At 67.9% G+C, this 23,095-nt stretch overlaps 7 protein-coding genes across 7 annotated transcripts; 5 read left to right on the forward strand and 2 right to left on the reverse strand.

The window, feature by feature from the left end:
- Nucleotides 1-1,277: 1,277 nt before the first annotated feature.
- RHOBADRAFT_53701 (uncharacterized protein) lies at nt 1,278-3,669 on the forward strand (the record flags this gene model as incomplete). The annotated part of the gene is made up of 3 exons (XM_018416965.1): nt 1,278-2,849; nt 2,923-3,357; nt 3,434-3,669. The coding sequence occupies 3 exons, from the start codon at nt 1,278-1,280 to the stop codon at nt 3,617-3,619; spliced, it is 2,193 nt and encodes a 730-aa protein (XP_018270803.1). The 3' UTR covers nt 3,620-3,669.
- Nucleotides 3,670-3,986: 317 nt separating this feature from the next.
- RHOBADRAFT_36690 (uncharacterized protein) lies at nt 3,987-6,388 on the forward strand. Its single transcript, XM_018413376.1, has 7 exons — nt 3,987-4,142; nt 4,301-4,368; nt 4,451-4,509; nt 4,595-5,063; nt 5,144-5,284; nt 5,390-5,679; nt 5,760-6,388. Exons 2-7 carry the CDS (start codon nt 4,330-4,332, stop codon nt 6,352-6,354), a joined length of 1,593 nt encoding a protein of 530 aa, XP_018270804.1. The 5' UTR covers nt 3,987-4,142; nt 4,301-4,329; the 3' UTR covers nt 6,355-6,388.
- A 160-nt stretch (nt 6,389-6,548) lies between these two features.
- On the forward strand, nt 6,549-8,649 carry RHOBADRAFT_53703 (uncharacterized protein; the record flags this gene model as incomplete). The annotated part of the gene is made up of 7 exons (XM_018416966.1): nt 6,549-6,602; nt 6,679-6,813; nt 6,932-7,003; nt 7,070-7,287; nt 7,358-8,280; nt 8,366-8,454; nt 8,523-8,649. The coding sequence occupies 7 exons, from the start codon at nt 6,549-6,551 to the stop codon at nt 8,583-8,585; spliced, it is 1,554 nt and encodes a 517-aa protein (XP_018270805.1). The 3' UTR covers nt 8,586-8,649.
- Nucleotides 8,650-8,810: 161 nt separating this feature from the next.
- Nucleotides 8,811-10,675, forward strand: RHOBADRAFT_53704 (uncharacterized protein; the record flags this gene model as incomplete). Its single annotated transcript, XM_018416967.1, has 4 exons — nt 8,811-8,871; nt 9,185-9,251; nt 9,362-9,508; nt 9,589-10,675. 4 exons carry the CDS (start codon nt 8,811-8,813, stop codon nt 10,157-10,159), a joined length of 846 nt encoding a protein of 281 aa, XP_018270806.1. The 3' UTR covers nt 10,160-10,675.
- RHOBADRAFT_36696 (uncharacterized protein) lies at nt 9,667-15,499 on the reverse strand. The gene is made up of 10 exons (XM_018413377.1): nt 15,433-15,499; nt 15,271-15,356; nt 15,129-15,204; nt 14,346-15,025; nt 14,122-14,272; nt 13,895-14,052; nt 13,270-13,811; nt 11,030-13,187; nt 10,775-10,943; nt 9,667-10,695 (listed from the first exon to the last, which is right to left on the reverse strand). The coding sequence occupies exons 2-10, from the start codon at nt 15,288-15,290 to the stop codon at nt 10,267-10,269; spliced, it is 4,383 nt and encodes a 1,460-aa protein (XP_018270807.1). The 5' UTR covers nt 15,291-15,356; nt 15,433-15,499; the 3' UTR covers nt 9,667-10,266.
- A 433-nt stretch (nt 15,500-15,932) lies between these two features.
- Nucleotides 15,933-18,585, reverse strand: RHOBADRAFT_36697 (uncharacterized protein; the record flags this gene model as incomplete). The annotated part of the gene is made up of 9 exons (XM_018413378.1): nt 15,933-16,331; nt 16,418-16,518; nt 16,600-16,732; nt 16,867-17,076; nt 17,187-17,430; nt 17,559-17,794; nt 17,864-18,182; nt 18,323-18,412; nt 18,492-18,585. The coding sequence occupies 9 exons, from the start codon at nt 18,583-18,585 to the stop codon at nt 16,001-16,003; spliced, it is 1,758 nt and encodes a 585-aa protein (XP_018270808.1). The 3' UTR covers nt 15,933-16,000.
- Nucleotides 18,586-19,302: 717 nt separating this feature from the next.
- On the forward strand, nt 19,303-21,698 carry RHOBADRAFT_53706 (uncharacterized protein; the record flags this gene model as incomplete). Its single annotated transcript, XM_018416968.1, has 12 exons — nt 19,303-19,538; nt 19,612-19,690; nt 19,799-19,819; nt 19,925-19,986; nt 20,046-20,075; nt 20,134-20,277; nt 20,384-20,489; nt 20,556-20,831; nt 20,892-21,113; nt 21,173-21,270; nt 21,334-21,362; nt 21,436-21,698. 12 exons carry the CDS (start codon nt 19,303-19,305, stop codon nt 21,696-21,698), a joined length of 1,566 nt encoding a protein of 521 aa, XP_018270809.1.
- Nucleotides 21,699-23,095: the final 1,397 nt, after the last annotated feature.

A 23,095-nucleotide genomic window follows, 5' to 3' on the forward strand; every position in this document is an offset into this window, starting at 1 on the left:
GCCCTGACCCACTCCGTGTCTCCCGAGAGCCACATCCCGACGCCGACGCCCGCGAGCGCCGCGACGGCCCAACCGAGGTCGAGCCGCACGACGGTCCAGCACCACAGGACGCCCGTCGCCGGCGCGCGCGCCATGACGCGCATGTAGCCCTGCGTCGTGCACGTGTGGATCGTGCTCAGGCCGGACGCGACCGAGAGGCCGAGGAGGAGGAGCTGGAGGATGAGGGGTGGGAAGGGGGCGCGAGAGGGAGGGCGGAGCGAGAGGAAATTGAGGAGGAGGAGGGCTGCGCGGGATGAACAGAGGTCAATGACGGCGCTCGAGCGAGAAGAGGCTGTGAACGCACCAGGCACAAAGTTGGCGAGCCGACGCAGTTCTTCCCGCGGCACGATCGACTCGCCAAACTGCGAGTGGACGGCGTAGTCCCTGTTTGCGACGGATGGTAGAAGTAGAGTCAGTGCGCGGACCTGTGCGAGAGAAAGACGAAGAAGGGCAGACGCACATGCCGGCAAAGAGGAACGCGAAAGGGACGGTCCCGAGAACGGCGCTCGCGACCTCCTCCCACAGCTGCGGTTCGAGATCCAACTCGCCGTCCGCGTCTCCCTCGACGCTGTCACTCGACGCCGTCCCGTTCAGGAGGTCGCGGACCGAGGTGCCGCTCTGCTGCTGCTCCTGGACGAGCCGCTCGAGCTCCTCCGGGTCGAGGACGACCATCGGCTCCTTGCCCTTGCCGCCGCTGCCCTGGCTCGGTCCGGCGCCCGGCTTGACGAGGCCGTGAGGCAGGCCGAGCTCTGAAGGCCGCATGGGCCCGTGCTGTTCGAGGAGGCGGAGGCGGTCGGCGTGCGAAAGGTCGAGGAGAGGGGCTGGCGAGGCGGGGGGAGAAGGCGAGGGGGTCCAGGAGCCGCTTTGGGCTGCAGGGCGAGGCTTTGGCGACATCCTCGCGGTGCTGGTGAGAGGTAGCGAGCGGTTTCAAGCGAGAGCTGCGAGACGAGCCGCGATGGCTCGGACGCGTCGCCCACCCTCGACTCGCTCGAGTGATCTTGCTGCTGCGCCGAGCCGCTCCTGTATCTCCCTGCACGAGTGCACGGCCTCGCATCGCGGCTCGTAACGCTGTCACGAGCGAGGGCCGACGACGCGACTTCATCATCTCGAGGTGCGTGTTCTCTCGCCCCGTCCTGGGTGTGCGGTCAGGTGCACAGCGCGTCTCAAACACCATTCCTGACCCCTCAATCCCGCAGCCAAGCCGCTCCAACGAGTCGTCGCCCCCGCCGTCCTCAACGATGACCCAACTGCCTTTCCTCCCGCCAACCGCGCCCGCACCAGCAGCCCACGGCCCGCCTCACCTCGAGCAGCACCAGCAGTCGTACTACCAGGTCGCGCAAGGCGCGCGGCAGGGCGGCGAGGTCGCGGTGCCGGCGGGCTCGGCGCTCCTCGGAGGCGGTGCAGCTCTCGGCGGCGTCGGCTACGCGGCGCAGCAGGCGCCCGCACACGGGCCGCCGCATCCAGGCGTCGCTGGCAGCCTGTACACGTCGGCTGCACCGGTCCCGCTCGTTCCGTCCTCCTCGGCGCATCCTCCAGCCTCGACCGCCGCCGCACCGCTGCCCGCGCACGACGCCCTCGCCGCGCACCACCGCTCCCTCGTCGCGTACTACTGGCTCTACGCCCAGCAAGGTTACGCCGCGCCGCTCACGGCGCTCGAGGGCACGGTCGAGCGCGTGCAGCAGGAGCGCGCACGCACCGAGGCCGTCGACTGGGCGAGGTCGTGCGGCATCGTCGTCGTCGACCCGGCGGCACCTGTGCCTGCGGTTGCGCAGCAGCAGTACGCGCAGTCGACGGCGTCGGACGCGGCGCGGGCGAGGACGGTCTCGAGGCCGCTGCCGGTGGCGCCAGCTGGCGCGCCCGCAGGTCCGGCGCCAAGCGGGTCGGGCCGCCCTCTTCCTGCGCCCGCCGCACCCGCCGCATCCTCATCAGCACCACCTGTCGTCATCGGGACCGCACCGTCAGCCGCGAGAGCACCCCTTCCAGCGGCGCCCGCTCCTCCAGCCCGGCGCTCGACCCTCCCGGAGCCGCCATCACCCTTCCCTCCTCCCACGTCGTCCTCGCCGGCTGCCGACTCGCCCTCGCCAGCCGTCGCCCCCTCGCACAAGCGGCCGTTGCCCCTCCCGCCGCTCGGGCAGCTCGCCGCCGAGCTCGACTCGATGAGCATCTCGGGCTCGGCGCCGCACGACGAGGCGGCGCGGGCGACGTCGTCGGTCCCGAGCATCGCGCTCCCGGGCGAGGCGGCGCAGCCGTCGATCCCGACGTTCTCGTTCGACGGCGGCGACGCGGACGAGGACGAGCCGCCCGCGACTGCGCCGGCTGTCCCGTCGTTCTCGTTCGGCGGGCCCGACGACGACGAGTCGCCTCCGACGGCGCCTGTACCGCCACCTCGGCGGCGTGCGGCATCGCTCCATCCTCGACACGACCCGTCGCACCCGTCGCACAAGCTGTACCACCCGACCTCGGTCCTCCCCTCCTCGTCCTCCTCCAGCGCATCCAGCGCGTTCCCCTCGTCCTCCGCATCCGCCACCATCGCCTCCCTCCCCGAGGCCGGCACCCTGACCTGCACCGCCTGCGCGTCGCTCATCTTTGGTCGCGTCCTCGTCGCGCTCGGGCGCGAGTGGCACCCGGACTGCTTTCGGTGCGCCGAGGACGGGTGCGGCGCGAGGCTCGAGGTCATGGAGTTTGAGGGGACGCCGGATGACTGGGAGGGAGGCGAGGGGGCGGAGGAGCAGGATGAGGAAGGAGGAGAGGGCAAGTCGGCGGGCGAGGACCTGAGGGGCAAGGCGTGGTGCATGGTCCACTTCGAGGAGGTGCGCCCTCTCTCTCTCTCTCTCTACTCTCGCCGCGCGCACCGGTCGTCCTGACACCCTCTCGGCCACGCAGCGCTTCGCCCTCGAGTGTTACCAGTGCCGCACCCCGATCGCGTCAGCCGACTACCTCCCGCTCTCGGACCCTCTCCTGCCCCCTCGCGCGTCGTACCGCCACCCCTCGACGCGCTTCTACCACCCGCTGCACTTTTTCTGCGCAGGGTGCGGCGACCCGTTCGTCGACCCGGTGTCGTACGAGCTGCAGCGGGCTCCGTCGAGCGCGGCGGCGGCAGGAGGAGGAGCAGGAGGAGCGGGAGGGGCAGGGGGAGCAGGCGCGGGCGAGCTCAAGGCGTGCCCGTACGTCGCGAGGGACGGGCACCCGTACTGCGACCGGTGCGACCTGCGCATGTGGCGCCCCAAGTGCGCCGGGTGCCGCAAGGGCCTGCGCGAGGAGGACGGGTTCCTCGAGGTCGAGGGCGACAAGTGGCACGAGGGGTGCTTCCAGTGCTCGGTGCGCTCTCACTTCCTCTCTCTCTTGACTCGATCGTGCCGACTCGGAACTTACGACGTTGCATGCCCGCACGCAGATGTGCGCCAAGCCGCTCAACGGCATCTACCTCCTCCGCCGCGAGCCTCCTCCACCTTCCGCCTCTCCCGCCGCCGCCGCTGCCGACACCGACGACGACGACATCGACGAGCTGCCGTTCTGCGCCGAGTGCTACGACATCAAGGCCAAGGAGGAGGCCGAGGCGGCGCTCGCGGCGGCGAGGTGAGGAGGGTCGGTCGCAGAGGGGCCAGGCGAGTCGAGAATGGACACTGCGGGACCGAGCGCTCGCGGGCGAGCGCACAGCATGTGCAACGATGCGTACGTGTCGTATTTCTCGAGCATGTGCCTCGGTGGACGTCGAGAAGAGCGAGAGAAGGAGAAAGGGAGAGCGCTCGACCCCATCTCAGGTCGCCAACTTTCGCTCGGCTGGTCTCTCGATTGCGCCACGGCTCCTGCGAGCTGCTGTAACTGGACTTGCAGCAACGTGAAGGCTAGGCGAGAGCTGTGGAGACGACCGGAGCCGCTCTCGTCGAGGTCGAGGAGGAGCCCGCGCGAGGGCTCGCGCTCTGTTCGACACCACCCGCCTGCGACGCTCGACAGAGCTCACACGCCAGCTCTAGCACTACTACACGCTCCGCCGACGAGCTCACCCGCTTGCCCGACCCATCTGCGCCGTCCCTGCGCCTCCCTCGTCCTCATCGTCGAACCGGCGTCAGCTCCCTCGTCCACCCCCGCAAGAGCCTCAAGCGGTGCGTTCAGTATCTCTGCAGAACCTCGACGAGCACTGACGAGCTGCCCCTCTCCCCCCTGCCGCCCACCTCGCTCACCTACACGACCGTTCCTCCGCCTTCCGTCCCCGCCGACCCTCTCGACGTCGCCCTACCGGTCCGACTTGCTCGTCAAGCAGCCCAGAAGCAGTACAAGAACGTGATCGTCATGTCGCGCCTCAACTACAACAAGTGGGACAACCTCCAGGTGCGTCCGCCAGCTCCCTCGTCGCTCTCGGCCACGGCTCCTGCGCCTCGACCCTGAGCTGACTTGTGCTTTGCCGACGCAGCTGTCCGATGACTCGGACATCGAGGTGCACCCGAACGTGGACAAGAAGTCGATGATCCGGTCCGTCTCCCCCCCTCTTCCGCGTTCGTCGGCGAGCTCCTCACGACCCGGAAGCCTGTCACTAACTTCCTCGCTCGCTTTGCAGGTGGAAGCAGCGCGACATCCACGAGAAGCGCGAGCAGCGCAAGCTCAAGCTCAAGCAGTTCGAGACCGAGGTCCCGATGAACGCGTCGCTCATCTCGCGCATGGACTCGCTCATCGCGTCGACCCAGGCCGACGGCGCCCAGTTCGTCTCGAACGAGGTGCAGCGCCTCAAGGCCGCGCTCCCGTACCAGTACGAGGCCAAGAAGTATGCCGAGGGCGAGCAGCCGAGCGAGGACCACATGATCGTGTCGCTCCTGAGCCAGGTCATCAACGAGGCGCACAAGAAGGAGCAGCAGGCGGCCAAGGGCGACGAGGGCCGCGACGCACGGCTCGTCGCCGAGCTCGAGTGGCACAAGAAGCGCCTGCTTGACCGCCAGGTCGAGATCGAGAAGGAGAAGGTCGAGATCGCCAACGAGCAGAAGAAGTGGATCACGAGCGACGACATGCACCTCGGCTGGGACAGCAAGACGGTGCGTCCCTCGTCCTCTCCTTTCTTTCTCGTCATCGCCGTCTGCTGCAGCCTGGCTAACTCGGTTCCTCCTCGTTGCAGATGGTCTCGAGCGCGCCGACAGCTCAACCCGTCTCGGCACCTCCTGCCGCGTCGTCGTCGTCGAAGCCTCGGCAGACCAAGACCGAGACGGTTGTCGAGACGCTCAACTCGCCGGGAGTGCAGGCTGCTGCACAAGCCGAGGTGCGTCTCGCCTCTTCGTCCTCGCGTGGCGCCAGCGCACGTCGTCGCCGGCGCGGTGCTTCGGGTCTGGAGACGCGCACTGACTCTTTCCTCCCTCCACCGCAGGACTCGGGCAACTCGTCTGACGACGCCGACGTGCCCGCCCTGACCGACTCGGCGCTCGCCTTCTCCAAGCTCGCGCCGCTCGACTGGGACCGCGTCAAACAGGCCATCTCGTCCGACCCGACGCTCCTGACCGAGGAGACGGGCGACGCCCTCATGGTCGAGGCGTTCACGCAGGCGATGAAGGGCACCAGGGCGGGCGAGCAGCGCGCGCAGAACTGCATCGAGAAGGCGCTCATCGGGCAGTACTGCCGCAGCTTGGGTCGCGACGGCACGGCGCTGTTCTTCCAGCGGTGCGCCCACTCTGTCTCCTTTTCTCTCTCCTCTCGTCGATGAACGCCAGACTGACAGGGTACCTCGCACGCCCCGACAGCATGGTCAACGCCAACCACCAGGCGCTGCGCATCTTCCTCGACGACGTGCACAAGACGACGCAGCGCATCGTCGAGCGCGCCAAGGTCGTCGCTGCCGAGCGTGCGTCCAAGGCGGCGTCAGGCGAGGAAGGTGTCGAGCAGATCCAGCTCGTTGCGTCGTCGCCCGACGTGACCATCTCGTTCGAGGTGCCCGACGGCCCGCCGCCCGAGACGCTCGAGATCACGGGCGAGGGCGCCGACGAGCTCGACCCGGTCCTCGTGCGCGAGTTTCTCCAGAAGCGGTGGGACATCTTCGAGTCGTTCCCCAAGAACCTCAAGGCGGCGCTCGCCGAAAAGAGCCTCGACAAGGTCAACAAGGTGCTCGGGCGCATGAGCGTCGAGGCGGCCGAGGAGGTCGTCGAGCAGCTGCAGGAGGCGGGCATCCTCAGCTTTGAGCAGCCGGGCGTCATCGACAAGACGGGGCGAGGCGAGCAGGGGCCGGCGGCGGAGGAGGGTGCGGCAGAAGCGGCGGCGTCGGGGTCGGGTGCGGCGGCAGAAGGGGCGGCGCCGGTGAGGGAGGCCGAGGGGCTCAACCTCGACGACGACCTTGACTAGCCGGCGCGTCGCAATGCATTGGCTGTTGAACGTCCTTCTGACTCATGTCCGAGGCGCATTCCGCAAGGTGGCCCCCCGTGCGGAGGATGCGGACTGTCGGCGTGGGCGCTTCGCCGCATCCTCTCCTCCCTCTCGCTCTCGCCGCTTGTCTCCTGCCACCGATGCTTCGTGCGCCAGATCGCCTAGACGCCTAGATGTCCTCGACCGAGATCCCAGACGTGGGCACGCTCGTCTTCTTGTCGTTCAAGGTGAGCCCCCGCCGCCGCTTCCTCCGCTCGCCCCACTCTCGCCCGGCCCGCCTGACTGACCATCCCGACTGCGCAGCCGTTGGTCCGTGTACTTGTGCCCGCCGGCGTCGGCTTTGCGCTGCAGCGCGCGGGCGTGTTGCCCGGCGACGCGACCCGCAGTTCATCAGTTCTCCTCGTCAACTTCTTCCTCCCCTGTCTCCTGTTCTCCAAGGTGCGCCCCCTCTCTCGCCTCAGAAGAATCCCGTGACATGTGCGAGGGCTCACCGGCGGTCGCGCGTCCCCTCCCCCCTCCTTCTCCCCCTCCCTCCTCCCTCCTCGTCCTCGTGCAGATCGTCCCGGCATTCACGCCAGACAATGTTCCCGCCATCGGACCCATCATCCTCGTTGCCTTCTTCTACCAAGTGCGCCCGCCTGTCCTCTCATTCTCCTCAGTCGAACCTCCCTCACCCTCCTCGCCCCTCCTGCAGGCTCTCCCGTTCGTCTTGGGCTTCTTCGCTCGCGCAATCACCCCAACACCTCGCCGGTTCCGGTGGGGCGTCATCAGCAGCTGTATGTACGGCAACTGGGGTGACCTCCCGAGCGCTGTCGTCTTGTCCATCACGTCGACGCGTCCGTTCAACCCGAGCACCGACGGCGACCTCGCCTTGGCCTACGTCGCCATCTTCATCCTCGTCACCTACATCTCGTGCGTCTTTTGCCCACTCTCTCAGCCTTTCAGCGTCGCCTAACTGACTGGCGCCCCGACCCACACACAGCTACTTCCCGTTGCAGGGCATCCGCATCCTGCAGATCGACTACCGCCGCCCTGTCGACGCCGCGCTCGAGCTGCGGTACGAGGAGGGCGAGTTTGGCACCGTGCGCAAGTACCTCAACCGGCTGTTGAGGGGCATGCCGATGGCGCACGAGCTCGAGGAGGAGCGCGAGCGGCGGGACAAGCGCGAGGACAAGCTCGACAAGGAGGGCAGGGCGGCGCGTGAGGACGACGTCGGCGGCGACGAGCGAGCAGTCGGCCTCGACTCGCCTGTGCGTCCGCGCATGGCGACTTGCGCGACGCAGACGGGCCGAGAGGCCGACGACGGCGGCATCTCGCCGGCGCTCCTCGCGCCGCCGGCGCGCCACCTCGACCAGTACGGCACCGGGTTCCCGATCCTCGAGCCTGTCCCGTCCGATGTCGCGCGCTCGCACCACTCGGCCGCACCCACCTCGCCGTCGATGCATCCTCGAGCCGGGGTGCGCATCGCGCACGGCATCTGGGTCCTCATCCGGCCCATCTTCCAGTCGCCGCCCTGCGTCGCCCTCCTGTCGGCGCTCATCATCTCGCTCGTGCCGAGCTTGCGCGCCCTGTTCGTCCCGCCCAAGGACGGCGCGTCGTTCCACCCGACGGCGCCTGACGGCGACCCGCCGCTCGCGGTCCTGTACGACACGGCCAAGTTTGTCGGCGGCGCGTCAATCCCGACGGGCCTCGTCGTGCTCGGTGCGTCGATGGGCAAGCTGCAGGTCCCGAGGCCGATCGGGCGCCTCCCGCTCGCGTCCATCGTGAGCATGAGCGCCATCCGGCTCGTGATCCAGCCCATTGTCGGGTTCTACCTCGTGCGCGCCCTCGTGCGGTGCGGCATGGTGAGCGCAGACAACAAGGTGCTGCGGTTCGTCATGGTGACGCTCAGCTGCGTCCCAACCGGTGCGTCCCCCCTTCTCTCCTTCCGACTCGCCCTTCCCCTCTCTTGCGGACACGCGCTCACGCAGACCCTCTCGCTCGCCCGCAGCCACGCTCCAGGTCACCTACTCGATCCTGTTTGCGCCACCAGGGCAGCCGAACAACTCGGAGCTTGTCGCCGCGCACCTCATCCTCCAAGTGCGTATCGCTCTCTTTCGCCTCGACTGCCCGTCGCTCCTCGATCTGACGGCCTCCGTCGCCCGCAGTACATCGTGTGGGCGTTCTCGAGCGTCATCTTGACGGCGTTCAGCCTGAACGACATCTTCTAGACCCCATCTGTAGCGCTCTCTCTCTCCGTCGTCTGTTGCATCACGAGCCTCTCCTTTTGTCGTCGCCGTCTCGCTTCTACGGGACTCGCCGCGCTCTATTGTTTCAGCTATCGAGTCGCCAGAGAGCAGTTTCTCGCAGTAGCTTGAGCAAGACGGTCGAGGGCCTCGACTTTGTCGACCTCGCCCTCTCCTTCCCGCTCTCTTCTCGCCCAGCTCGCGAGCGACATGGCTGCCGCGTCGAGCACTGTTGCTCCTGCTCCAGTACCGCTACGCATCGTCGTCGTCGGTGCGTCCAGCCTCTCTCGCGGGGTCACAAGGAGGAGAGATGAGGAGGAGCGGGAGATGAGATGTCGCTCGGCGGTGACAGCAGTGCGGGGCCGGAGCGCAGCTCGCAGACTTTCAAGGAGCTCTCTCGATGGCCTCTGTGGTCTCATCGGCGCGCTTAGTGGGCGCGTGACGGCGGGAGGACGGCTCGACCCCGCGTTCGAGGCGGGAGGCGGCGACAAGGCTCGTCCAGACCGTGCAGCGCAGCTGGGAGGCCTCCAAGGCCCTGCAGCATCTACACAAGAGCTCGCGAGCTGACCCAGTCGTCCCCGCAGGCGATGGCGGCGTCGGCAAGTCGTCGCTCACGATGGCGATTCTTCAACGACCCTTCTCCGACGAGTAGTGCGTCCACTCTCGCCTCCTCTGTCCCTCTACCGAGCCCATGCACGCCGCACGCATCCTCTCTGGCCGTCGCGCCAGCTTCGAGCTCATCCAGACCTCGCCGCCCGCAGCGATCCGACCGTCGAGGACGCCTACTCGACCGCGCTCAACGTCGACGGCGTCGATTACCTCGTCGAGCTGATCGACACGGCCGGTCAAGAAGAGTACCGCTACGCGTTGGATCAGACGGCGCAGACGGGCGACGGCTTCATCCTTGCGTGTGTCCCCCCAATCCTTGTCCTCGTCTCGCGCCCGCACGTTCAAGAGCCACGACTAACCTCGTGGTCCAATCGCACAGCTACTCGATCGACTCTGCCGACTCGTTCGAGCTCCTGCCCGACTTTCTCCACGTCCTGCGCAAGGCCAAGTCGCCGCACGACAACCCGTCGGCCGTCCTCTCGCCCGAAAACGCGCCTGCCGCCCCGTTCCTCGTCCTCGGCAACAAGTGCGACAAGCCGCCCGCCGAGCGCGTCGTGACGGCACAAGAAGGCCTCGCCTTTGCGCGCCAGGCCGGCGGCCTCTTTTTCGAGACGTCGGCCAAATCGCGCGTCAACGTCGAGCCGGCGTTTCACGCGCTCGTGCGCGCGACGGCGCAGGCCAAGCGGGGGGGCGAGGGGCGAAGAGGGACGGGTGCGGCGGGTCTCCTCGGGACGCTGTCGCCCAGGTCGAGTGCGGTGGGCGGAGTGCGGTACGGGCAGGACGAGAAGAAGGCTGGCAGCGGCCCTGGGTTCCCGAGGGCGCCGACGAGGCCGAGGGACCCGAGCCTCGCAATGGACCGGCGACGGAGCTTGAGCGTCGGTGGGCTTGGGCGGGACCCGAGCACGCTGCATGACGATCGCTCGAAAGGGTGCGGCTGCACCGTGTCCTGAGCGGGCAGATCTGTCTCCCTCTCTCTCTCTCTTCTGTGTGTACCACTCTCTGCCGCACGATCTCGCAATCGTCTATCTGCAACTGCAACTATGCGCATGACCATGTTCTACTCGTCGTCGTCCTCGGTCCGGGAAGCGAGAGCCGCTCGGGCCGTCTCGAACTTGCTCCTCGCGAGCTCCTGCCAGGGCGCGACCCACAGCGAGCGCTCAAACAGCCTGAGCGCCTGCTCGTCGAGCGCGCGCTCGTCCTCGTCCGTCTCGGCCTCGGCCGCCGCACCGAGCGCGACGCCGCCGCGCATGCGCGAGCGCCGGCTGCGCAGGTGCGCGTCCTCGACGCCGGGCACGCTCGCGCGCGTGAGCCGGCCGGCCGTCTCGAGCGTCGCGAGGTACGGCGCGAGCGGGTCGGTCGAGTCGGCGGGACCGTCGACGGGCGCCGTCTGGCACAGGAGGTGGGCGATGCGGGACCGGGCGGCGGGCGTCCAGGGCGTGGCGTGCAGGGTGCGCGAGACGGTCGACAAGGCGCCAAAGTTGTCGCCCTGGAGTGCGACGACGTTCGTCAGGTCGTGCGTCGAGATAGGCGAGAGAGAAGGAGAGAAAGAGAGAAAGGGAGCGCACCTTGCTGAGGTGGTGCAGCGTTGACAGGCGCGAGATTTCCGGGTCGTACTTGACGGCGGCGTCCCACGTGTACTGCCGAGTCGTCTGGAGGAGCGCAGTATCGCGTGTGGCGATGGCGAGGGCGTAAAAGGTGCGGCGGTGGAAGAGCGGCGTCTGCTTGCCCTGCGGCCTGGAGCGAGGGGAGGGAAAGTCGTCGATACGAGCGCGCGCACGCGAGAGAGAGAGGGAGAGAGAGAGATGGGCGCAGGGACGCACATGTCGGACGAGTCGAGTAGAGCTGCGAGAGCCCGTTGCTCGTCGCCCTCGGACCAGTATACCCGAGCGAGGGCGTCGCTGACGTGGGTCGCGCACGGGCCGACCTTGTGCGGCTCGAGGTCCTCGAGCGCGCCCTCGAGCACCTGCTTGGCGGCGTCGGCGTCGTCGAGCGCGACGTGGGCGACACTCGAGCCGATCTTGCATTCAGTGAGGAGCGTGACCGACTGCTCCTTGGTGAGGCCGCCGGGTTGAGGGCGCGAGTCGAGGTCAAGGAGCGAGAGCGCCGCCTCGAACGCGTCGAGCGCGCCCTGGTGGTTGCCGGCGGCGAGACGGACGCGACCGAGGTTGACCTGGGCGATGACGTACTGGCCCTCGACAGTGGGCGACTCGTCAACCTCGTACAGCTCCTCGAGGATCGATGCCGCCTTCTCGAGCGAGTCGCACGCCGACGCGAGGTCGCCGACTTGCTCGAGGATGAGCGCGTTGAGGTGCAGCGCGTTGTGGTCGTCGGGCTTCTGCGCGAGGTAGCGCGTGACGGCGAAGAGCGGCGCTGACAGCGCCTCGACCGCCGACGGCGGTGCGGCCGTCGGGAGCGCCTCGGCCGTGGCCGACGACGGGACCGACGCGCGGTACTTGGCGAAAGCCCGACCGGCGTAGGCGATGTCGGCCTCGGGCGTCTGGCCCCCGAGCGAGACGGCGTGCTCGAGGAGGACCGACGCCTCGAGGGCGTGCCCGGCGAGGTCGGCGAGCGTCGCCTGGCCGACCCACGCCGCCGCCCAGTCCGAGTCGAGGACCTGCGCCTTGAGGAACGACTGGTTGGCGAGGTCCTCGTCGCCGTGCACGAGGTAGAACAGGCCGAGGTTGCTCCACGGGATGGCCGACCGCGAGTTGTGCTCGATCGCCCGGATGAAGCAGTGCTGCGCGAGGCGCGGCGACAGGTCGAACGACAGGACGCCGAGCGCGTTCCAGAACGTCGCGTTGAGCGGCTCCTTGTGCAGGGCAAACTTGAGGCACCGGATCGCCTGCTGGAGGACCTGGTCGCTCGCGACGGGCCACGACGGTAGCTGCAGCAGGCGGAAGTTGCTCATGGCGACGCCGAGGTCGTACCACGCCGAGCCCGTCGCCGCCTCGTTCTGCGTCTCGAGGAGGACGCGCATCTTGCACGACAGGACGGCGATGGCGATGGCGAGGCTCGAGCGCGTCGCCTCACCTGCGACGCGACGAACGGCGACGACGGTGACGGCCGACATGCCGGCGATCTTGGCGTCGACGTCCTGCTCGGCGAGGTGGTCGAGGAGGCGGACCATGAGCGACGACTGCTCGTCCTCGAGCTCGGGTTGCGGGATCTTGCTGAGGCCGACGAGCGCGTCGGCTGCGACCTTCCAGGCGACCCTCGTCGCCGTGCCGCCCTCGACGATCGACGTCGCCTCGCGCAGCGCCTCGACGAGCGACTCCTCGGCGCGGACGACGAACCCGGCGCGCTGCTCGTCGAGGCCCTTGGTGAGCGCCGTCTCGGCGAGGACGACCTTGACGCCGAGCTCGTCTGGGCGCTCGACGAGGATGTCGCGGAACGCCTTGAGCGCAGGTTCGAGGAGGCCGATCTCGCGCTGGACGTCGCCGATCGAGTACTTGGCGAACCACGAGTTCTCGTCGAGCGCGAGCGCCTTGACGAACACCTTGAGGGCCGCGATGTGCTTGCCCGAGTGGCGGTACGCGACGCCGAGCTTGATCCAGGTCGCGACGTCCTCGGGCGCGCCTCGGAGCGCGGCCTGGAAGGCCGTGACGGCGGGCGCGTACTTCTTGGCGCTGAGCTCGCTCGCGCCGATGGCCTTCCACGCCCAGGCGAGGCGTGCGGCCGCCTTGACGCCCATGCCGGCGCGGCCCTTGTTGCCCTCGACGACCCGGCGCGCGATGACCTCGACGAGCGACCACTCGCCGAGCTCGGCAAACTCCTCGGCGAGGTACCGCGCCGCGACCTCCTCGGACGGGTCGAGCTCGAACGCCTTCTGGAAGCACTTGGACGCTCGCTCCCAGTCGGGCGTCGAGAGCGAGCGGTAGTAGATGCCGAGGGAGGTGAACGCGGGCGCAAAGCCGGGCGAGGCGCGCAACGAGGCGATGTAGGCGTCGTAGGCGGGCTTGGTCTGGTCGTGCGCCGACTCTGCGAGTCGAGGTAGAGTCAGTCATGGTACGCCAGGGCGAGGCGAAAGGAGGAAGCGGGGAGAGTGAGCGAGAGGACGCACCGCCGAGCTGCCACAGGCACTCTCCTAGCCGCCACCACGCCCTGGCCCTCTCCTCCGCCTCGTCGACCTGCTCGCCCTCCTCGACGCCCTCGGCCTTCTCGATCCCCTTCTTGCTCCTCCACTTCTCCTTCTCCTCGCGCTCCTTGTCCCGCCGCACCTTGCGCTCCTCGAGCGCGCCGACGACGTCCTCGAGCTGGGCCCGCGCCTCGTCCGACTGGCCCGCACGGTGCAGGGCCCACGCGCGCTCGCTCTTGGCCCGCGTGAGCTCGTCCTGCGGCAGGGCGCCGGCGGGGAGCGCGAGGACCTGGTCCCACACCTTGAGCGCCGCGGCCTGCTTGCCCTCGGACGCCTGGAGGACGTGCGCTTTGGCGATGAGGTGGGACGGGTCGGGATGCGGGCGCGAGGTGAGGGCGGGAGAGCTCGGGGGAGGAGGGTCGGTCGCGAGGAGGTGCTCGAGGAGGCGCAGGGCGCGCAGGTGGTGCGTCGGCGGCGCGTTGTACACGAGCGAGAGCGCGAGATGCGTGTCGAGCGTGCGCCGAGACCTGAGAGAGGCAGAATGTCAGGATCGAGCGTGCCGGCGCCGGCCAACCCTCGGCCGCGAGAAGAGTGAAAGGGGGAGACGCACCTCGGCAGCGCCTGGCCGATCTCGGTCTCGAGGCCCTTGAGCACGGACAAGGCCGCCTCGGCGACTTGCAGCAGAGCGTCCCACTCCTTCAGGTGCGAGAAGAAGGCCGCCGCGAGAAGGTGCGTGACGAGCGACCTGGGCGAGCTCGCGAGGGCGTCCTGTCGAGCGAAACATCGGTCAGGTCGTGCGGGACAGAGACGAGCAGGACAAAGTGGGAGAGGACGTACCTCGACGATGTCGGCCATGTCGTCGTCGGACGGCGCAGTCGGGATCTCGTTGGTCGTCTCCTCGTCGGCGGGCGCAGCGGCGGCAGTCGCGGCGGCGGCGGAAGCCGCGATGCGCTGGCTGGTGGCGGTTGACAGCTTGGCGAGCCCAGATCTGCGACGCGAGAGGACAGGGCATGAGTGCGGGTCGCGAGAAGGAGGGAGAGGGTGTGAGCGCAGGGACGCACTCGGGGAACAGCTCCGCCTGACGCCGCAACAGGTCCCACCGCTCCCTCGGCCAGTCCTCGACACGCTCGCCGTCGGCAAACAGGTCGCTCCACTCGACCGCGGCCTCCCACGCCGTCGGCTCGGGCACGGCGATGACGACCATGCCGCGCGCGAGCCCCTCGACCTCGCGCCGGTAGTAGTCCTTGGCGCTCTGCTCGCGCTCGGCGTCATCGGCGCTCTTGGGCTTGGCCTTGGCGCTCAGGTCGACGACAGGTGCGTCGAACGGCGACGGGAGGGCGCGCAGGGTCGTGCGCAGGTGCGCGAGGAGGCGCCGCTCGACGTCGCGACGCAGCGGCTCGTCGTTGCCCGCGTCCGGGTCGTCGAGCACCTGGCGCCACAGGCCCGGAAGCTGGCTCTGCGGCAGGTACTCGGCCTGGACCTGGCGCGTCGTCTCCTCGGCCGTGAGGGCGGGACCGCCGAGACGCTGTCGCCGCTTCTTGATCTCGGCGTCGATCGTGGCCGTCTCGATGGCGGACAGGAGGGAGACGAGCTCGAGGAGGACGGGGAGGGGCGACGCCGAGTAGCGCTGGACGGTCGGGTAGCCGGTGGCGGTCGGCGCGGTCGGGTCGTAAGGCGGGAGAGCGCGAAGGAGGGCGTGCGACGGCGCCGAGGGAAGGAAGTAGTGGAGCGTCTCGATGAGCTGCGAGGGAGATTCAGAGTATCAGTAACATGTCCCTGCAAGCGCATCGACTGCGCGCAGGTTCTTTGCGCTGCCGCCGAACGACGAGGAGGGCCTGACTGACCTCGTCCTTGGTGCCGTGCTTTCTTCGGACGTCGAGGAGCTTCTCGAGCGTCTCGGCGTACTTGGCGGCGTCCTGGCTGTGGCACGGCGAGGAAATGGGGTGAGCTTGGCCGCGTGTCGAGCGCGAGGAAGTGGGGGCGTACCTGTCCGAGAAGAGCTGCATCAGGCCTTGAAGCTCGCGCGCATAGTCGGTCCATCGTTGGCGCTTCTCGTAAAAGGTCGCGAGGCCCTGCGGAACCGCGACAGGGTCAGCTCGCCTGCGCCTCGTCGTCGTCGTCGAGGCCAAGGGAGAATGGAGGGCGCACCTGCCGGGCGAGAGGTTGACTTGGCGACTGCTCGATCGCCTTCTTGTACGTCTCCTCGGCCTCGTCGGGCTGGTCGAGGTTGAACAGGGCGAGCGCGAGAAAGACGCGGCTGAGGTCGATGATCGGGGAAGGAGGAGGAGGGGGCAAGAAGAGCGAGGGTGAGCTTTCCGAGCTCGCCGAGCTCGAGAGAGGACCGCAGGACGTACGCGTTGTAGTTGGCGCTCTCAAAGTCGAGCACGGCCCTGTGGGAGAGCGCGTGGTGAGCTTCATCAGGGAGGCGGAGATGGGAGGAGACGCACCTCGCGTTCTTCTCGACGCCGGCCCAGTCCTTGACGCCGAGCGCCTCCTTGAGCGCCTTGAGCTTGGGCTTGACGAACACCGACATCGAGCTGCTGCCCTTGAGGGCTGTGGAGCGAGAGCCACCGACCCTCTCCTCGTCGCCAACTCGGCCGCCAACTCGAGAATCGCTCGCTCCTCTCGTTCTGCTGCGTGCTCTCCGTGGCAAGGCCGTGACACTGAACAACCCTTTGCACTGCAACACTTGCGACTCTGAGACGACGACGACGATCTAGATCTGCGCGACGGCGTGCCCGTCTCCTCGCGGGTCGGAACCTGCCGCCCACGCTCCCGACGGCAGCTTCTGGATGAGCTGCCCGCGCCCAAACATGCTCCGGTCGTGGCCCGTCAGGAGCTCGACGTCGTGGCCCATGGCGCGCAGCTGCTCGACCACCTCGGGCCGGACCCCCTCCTCGAGGTACACCTTGGTCCCGATGTCGCCGTCCTTTGCCGCGTCGTCGGGCACGTCGGCCGAGATGCAGAACCGCGGGGCGTCGAGCGTCGACTGGGCGTTGCTGTTGGCGTGCAGCATGTTGAGGAGGACCTGGACGTGCCCTTGAGGCCTGCGAGCGCGAGCGCGAGCGCGGCAAAAGGTCAATCCCTCGTTCCTCGACGCACGACAGGACCAATAGAGAGCGAGAGGACGCACTGCATGAAGCCGCCCATGACGCCGTAAGACGCAAACAGCGAGTTGTCCTTGGTCCGGGTCGCGAGCGCCGGGATGATGGTGTGGTAGGGCCGCTTGTTCGGCTGCAGGCGACGACGCAGAGTCAGTCTCGTTGCGCGCACGGATCTGCCACTTGCAAAAGAGAGAGAGAGAGAGGGACGTACGGCGATGCAGTTCGGGTGGCCCTCCTCGAGCGTAAAGTTGCAGCCGCGGTTCTGGAGCGTGAAGCCGGTTCCTTTGGGGATGGCGAACGTGCCGAAACCGGCGTAGTTCGACTGGATGTACGACGCGGCGTTGCTGTTGACGCGAGAGGAGGCGAGGCAGGGTGAGGAAGGTCGAGGAGGATGAGAAGGTCGAGGAGGTCGGAAAGGGGCAGGGAGGAAAAAGGTCAGTGCCCTGCTCCTGACCGAGACGCCGCGAGGTCGACGCACCCGTACTGGTCGACCACCTCGAACAGGACCGTGTCGGACGAGGCGATCGGCGTCCCCTTGTTGATGACGGCCGTCGAGCGTTTCGGGTCGTACAGCTCGGCGCGATTGGCGAGGTACGTCGGGGACAGGAGCTCGTCGACGGGCACGCGCGAGTGCTCTGGGTCGGCGACGTAGGCCCGAGTGTCGGCAAAGGCGAGGCGGATGGCCGAGCTGCGCGAGGGAGAGCGGGAGAGAGAGAGGGGGGGGCGACGAGGAGAGGTCAGTCGGCTGCGGTCGGGTCGTCCTCACTCGGACCCAGAGAGAGAGAGAGGGAGACGCACATGAGCGGGTGGAACCATTCTGCCGACAGGTGCTCGACCTTGTTGAGGTCGACCTTGCCCTGGTCCTGCATGGCCTCGAGGATCCCGAGCGCGATGAGCGCCGTCAGGCCCTGGCCGTTGGGCGGCGTCTCGTGCAGAGTGACGCCGTTCTCGCCGCCGTAGCTGATCGAGATGGGCGTGACGGGCGTCGTCGTGTGGTTCTTGAGGTCGTCGAGCGTCATGACCCCGCCCTTGGACTGGACGACTGCGAGCGAGGGCGACGAGGACAGGGTCAGTCTTGGTGCGACGTGCGGCTCGCTCGGCGGCTCGTGACGGCGACCGAACTCGTCGAGACGGGTTGAAGAACGCCGAGGCAGAGGAAAGGGGACGCACGCTCGACAATCGCCTCTGCGATCCTGCCCTCGTAGAAGCCCTTCTTGCCCTTGTCGGCCACCTCGCGGAACGTGCGGGCCAGGTTCGAGTTCTTGTAAATCTCGCCCGGTCGCGGCGCGTGCGTCTTGCCCGTCTCGGGGTCCGTGATGAGCATCTCGGCAAAGTTGGGCGACTGCTTGAGGAAGACGTCGTGGTTCTTGACCCAGCTGTACGACGAGATCTCGTGGATCGGCACGCTGTGGGACGTAGACGAGTCAGGGGTTCGTCCTCGTGCGACGGCGGGGAGGAAAGAGGGTAGGACGCACCCGGCCTCTGCCATGCGAATCGCGGGCGCGAGAACGTCCTTCATCGAGACCTTGCCGCTGCCCAGCATCTCGATCGTATCGCACCACACGGCGGCGCACCCGGGCACCGTGACCGAGTTGATGTCGAGGAACGGGATCTCGCGGCCGGTGATGCCCAGCTCGCGCACCTTGTCGAGCGTGAGGGCGGCCGGCGCGCGGCCCGAGCCGTTGAGCGCCTTGACCTGCTTCGAGTCCGAGTCGTAGAAGAGGCAGAAGCCGTCGCCGCCGATGCCGCACGAGCCCGGCTCGGTCAAGTTGAGCGCCGCAGAGACGGCGACAGCTGGGTGGGGAGGAGGAGGAGGGTCAGCTCTCTTGTCGGCGAGCCGCAACTGTGCAGGTGCGCTCGGCAGCGACACCTTATCGTTTCGCGCGTGCCTCGTCGCCCACCCACACGCAGACGGAGAGAGGAGCGGGACGCACCTGCATCTGCCGCGTTGCCGCCCTGGCGCAAGATCTCGAGGCCGGCCTCGGCCGCGAGAGGCTGCGAGCACGCGACCATGCCCTTGGTGCCTGTGTGTGCAGCTCTCGAGGTCAGGTTCGGTGCATCTGCGGGGCGTGGGAGTGCGAGGGAGAGGGAGGCGGGGCGCACCGTAGACGACGCTCCTCCTCGACGCGAACGGCTGGTACGGGACCTCGAGGTCGGGCAGGTCTTGGTGGAGGTAGAGCTCGCGCTGAGAGGCCATGGCTGGTAGGTGTGCGGGTGAGGGCGAGTCGAGGAGGGAGGAGAGCGGAGGGACGAGCCGGGCGAGCGAGCGAACAGGGGACCGGCTCGTCCGGGTGCGGCGCGTTGGTGCGAGGCGAGGAGCTGAACCCGCAGGCCCGACGGCACTTGGGGCGATCCCAGATAGCGGGCCTTGCTCGACGAGGCAAGTGCGAGCTCGCGCTGCGGGCGAGAGAGCTCGCGTCCACCTCGCCCCCCTTCGACCTCACCCCGCTGGCCACAGCTCTCTGCCAGTGCTGCAGAGGCCACGAGCGATGCACGGCAGCAGCCTCGACCGGCTCGAGCAGGTCGGCAGCCGCTCCACGCCTCGCGCTCCTCGCCGCTCCTCTCGCTGCTCAGCCTCGGGCCATCCGCGCCTGCGTCGCCCTTTGACGGCCTCGCCGGTCGCTCCATCGGCGCGCAACTCGCCCGCACGCGCCAAATAAAGGCTTCGGTACAGAGCCGTCGGACCGTCGCGCTCTCCGCACGGTTCCAATCACCTGTTCCCTCCACCGGGCTATCTTGTCCCTCTCGCGGCCCTTGGACCGGCTCTGCGGCTCTCTCTTCCTCTTCCCCACCCTCACCAGCTTCGACACGACCCGCCTCGTCGACCCTCCCCTCCCTGCAGCCCTTCCTCGCCCATCCTCGACCCATCCTTCCTCCCTACCTCTCCTTCCTCCTCGTCCCCCGCACGCGCCTCATGGACTCGCTCTCGTCGACCACCTCGATCGACAAGGAGAAGGGCGTCGCTGGCGGCACGAGGGTGACGCCGGCCGCAGCGGCGCACCCCGTCCTCGCCGACGTCGACGAGAAGGACGAGGACGAGGGCGCCCACGTCGCTGGCTACGAGCGCAACGAGTACACGCAGGAGGAGGCCGACGCCGTCAAGCGCAAGCTCGACCGACGAGTCATGCCGCTGCTCGCCGCCGTCTACTTGTGCGTCCACGCCCTCTCGCAACTTCCTCCTCGGGTCCGCTCTCCCGACGCTGACTCCCCATGTCACGAGCAGCTCGCAATTTCTCGACAAGAACTGCACCTCGTACGCCGCCATCATGTCGCTCCCGATCAAGGGCGAGCACTACAACCTGGTACGTCGCGGTCCGCCGCAGGCGCGGTCCCAGAAGGGTTCGCGCCGCCTCCTGCGACGCTCTCGGGCCGCTCCACAGGACCAAATACTGACTCTCTAGTCTCTGTAGGTGTCTATGGCCTTCTACCTGGTACGTCGCAGCAAGTTTGTCGCGCCTGCCGCATCGTCGAGGTCGTCGCGCCGCAGCGGGTCCCGGCTATGGCAACCGTCGCTCACCTCCTCTCGTGTTCTACAGGGCTTCCTCGTCTTCGAGATCCCGACCACCATGATCTCGCAGCACTTCCCGCTCGCAAAGTAGTGCGTCTCGATCTCTATCCTTCGCCTCGCACCTGGCACTGACGCCTGACCTCCTGCAGCCTCGGCGTCAACATCCTCATCTGGGCGACGTACGTCAGACTGTTCTCTGCGTCTCGAATAACTGAGCTGACAATGTGTCGTCCGCAGCGCCCTCACCCTTCACGCCGCCTCGGCCAACTTTGGCTTCTTTTTCACCATGCGCTTCATCCTAGGAATGGCGGAATCTTGCGTGAGCCCGATTCTTATCACCATGGTGGCAGCTATGTACCCGAAGCAGCAGCAGGCGAAGCGGTGCGTCCTTTGCCTCCCTCGCTCGACGTCCTCCCTCGACTGTCGAGCCCCCCGTCCTCGCCGCCGTTGAGCTCGCTACTGACACATTCTCGCCCCTCGCCTTCAGGATCAGCATGTTCTACATGTGCAATGGGTTCACGAATTGTATTGGAGCCCTCATCGCGTACGGGGCGACGTTCTACGAAGGCCACGCGATTGCGCACTGGCGAATCGTGAGCCCGCTCGTCTCCTCGTCTCCCGCGTTCACGACATTCCTGACGCCTTCTCTCTCGATGCAGCTGTACATCATCCTCGGCGGTCTCGCGTTTGTCGTCGGCGTTTCGGTCCTCGTATGGCTGCCCGACTCGCTCGCGACGGCGACCTTCCTAAGCGAACGCGAGAAGGTCGTCGCGTTCGAGCGAGTCCGCGACAACCAGACGGGCACACGCTGCAAAGTCACGAAGCGGTACCAGGTCGTCGAGGCGTTGACCGACCCAAAGACGTGGCTCCTCCTCCTCTTGACGGCGCTCTCGAGCATCCCGAACGGCGGGCTCGCCGCCTTCTCGAGCATCATCGTGCGCCCTCATCTCGCCTACTCTCTTCCTCCCGCCGGCGCTCACCTGTTGCACTCGCAGATCAAGAGTTTCGGCTACACGTCGCGCGAGACGCTGCTCTTGCAGATTCCTCGCGGCGTCATTGCCGCCCTCACGACGATCACGGTCTGCCAGCTCTCGGACCGCTTTGGCACCCGCATGCTGCCCATCCTTCTCGCGGTTGTCCCGACGGTCATCGGCGCCGCGCTCTTGGTCGCCTCCTCAGGAGGCTCAAAGAGCATGAGCCTCGCCGGCATCTTCCTCGTGCGGCCGACCCTCGTCTCTTTATTTTTCGAGCGCGGCCTGACTCTCGCTCCCTGCAGGCCGAGACCTACGGCAGCGCTCTCGCGCTTCAGTACGCGTGGACGGCGAGCAACACTGGCGGCGCGACCAAGAAGTCGACCGTGAACGGGCTCTTCCTGTGCGTCCCTCTCTCAGAAGCGCTTCCTGGCGACCGTGACTGAGCCTTTCGCCCCTCGCGCAGGTCCACCTTTGCTCTCAGCAACATCATCGGTCCGTTCATTCTCGCCTCGAGACGGTTCCCGTTCACCTCGACCACGCCTGACCGCTCGAACCCTCTCTCCAGGCACTCAAATCTTCCGGCCGACCGACGCTCCCTCGTACACGCCGGGCAAGATCGCCATCCTCACCCTGTTCGCCGCCATGATCCCGACCGTCCTGGTGATGTACGCATTCACCCAATTTCTCAACCGCAAGAAGGTCGCGCAGCTCGCGCGACTCGTCGAGGAGCACGGTTGGTCGCCCGAGGAGGTCGACGCGCAGCGCTCTCGCGCCGCCATGGAGGACAAGACGGACCGCGAGAACGTCTTCCAGACCTACGTTTCGTGATTCCTCTGCTTCCGCCCCCTCCCTTTCCGCTCGTCCTCGCTCGTCGCCGTCACATAGATCTTCTTTCGTAGTCTTCCGGTTCCTTCTTCTCTCTGTGCGAGTGCGAGATAGCTTTGTGCCCCGTGCTTGTGAGCTTGCGGTCGCGAGAGAAAGCTCCCGAGCGAGTCGTTCGTCCGAGCGGGCGGTGTGGGTCCAACTCTCTCGGCCGCACCTCGCTCTGCCCCGCTGTGGAGCTTTGGCACAGGTACACGAGCTGTACCTCGTGTCCCCCAAGCCCTTCGACGCCCGCCCGCCGCCTCTCCCGCGCCTTCACCGCCCGCCCACGTCCTCATCACCCGCGCCGACCGCGACCTCGCCCACAAGTCGCCATCGCAGTCCAGTGGACGGTCGACTGCTACCCTGCGGCTTCATAGCGCTCTCGCATCCACCTCGCCCCGCCAGCTTGTCCGCCAGACCCGATGCCGCTGAGCCTGCCACCTCCCTCCCCCGATGACGAGCACCCGCCCCGCCATCCTCACCACAGCCCACGGTCGACGACGAGGGGTACGTGATGGATAGTCTGGGTGTGCTCGCGGTGCGTCGCCACGTTCTCTGTCCTGGCGCGGTGCCGCCGGTGTGGCTTGCACGCCCGTCACGCCTCGTCCTGCACGAGGGCAGCACCTCGAGCCTCGAGCGAGCAGAGCTGACATATGCCCGTCCACAGAACCCTTCATCAGTGCCGGCGGTAGCCGCCACGCTCGACGTCCTCGATCCCTCCCCTCGCCAGTCGCTCCTTCCGCCGTCCTCCGCCTCCTCTTTACCTCCCTGTCCTCGCCCGCGTTCAGGCGGGTCCCTCTGCCACCCTCTCGTTCTACCTCGTTTTGCCCATCTCGACCACCTCGCCCACCTCGACCGCTCGTCCCGCGTCCTGCCACTCGTCGACACGCGCGCCCGCACCCGCCCTCCCTCGCCTCGACATCCGCCGCCTCCCGCCCAGCTCTAGTGGCTACATCGACCCGACGCACACGTCGCGCCTGTATGCCGAGCACGACTCTTGCGAGCCGGGACCGGCCAACGTCACCTGCTTCCGCCGAGAACCGCCACCTCGACCATCCTCTTCGCGCCGGCCGGGCTCGCAGCGGGTCCTCCAACATCGGCTACCGCGTGTACGACGAGCCCGCGCACGACGACCGGGTCCTCGCCACCTCGACAGTCGCCCGCCGCCGCTCGCCTCCCTCGACCGCCGACCATCGTCTCGCTCGAAGGTGCCTCGCCAGACCGACTCGCCGCCTCAGCCTCTTTGCGCCCTCGAGCGGCAGCTTTTCCTGAGCGACCTCGTCGACGCTGTCGAGCGGCGGCGCATGGACAGCCCGAGGCGGCGCGCGCTCGCAGGAGGGATCCGGGCGAGGGAGGAGCGC

The sequence above is a fragment of the Rhodotorula graminis genome (genome assembly GCF_001329695.1).
Source record: "Rhodotorula graminis WP1 unplaced genomic scaffold RHOBAscaffold_7, whole genome shotgun sequence".
NCBI classification, from domain to species: domain Eukaryota; kingdom Fungi; phylum Basidiomycota; class Microbotryomycetes; order Sporidiobolales; family Sporidiobolaceae; genus Rhodotorula; species Rhodotorula graminis.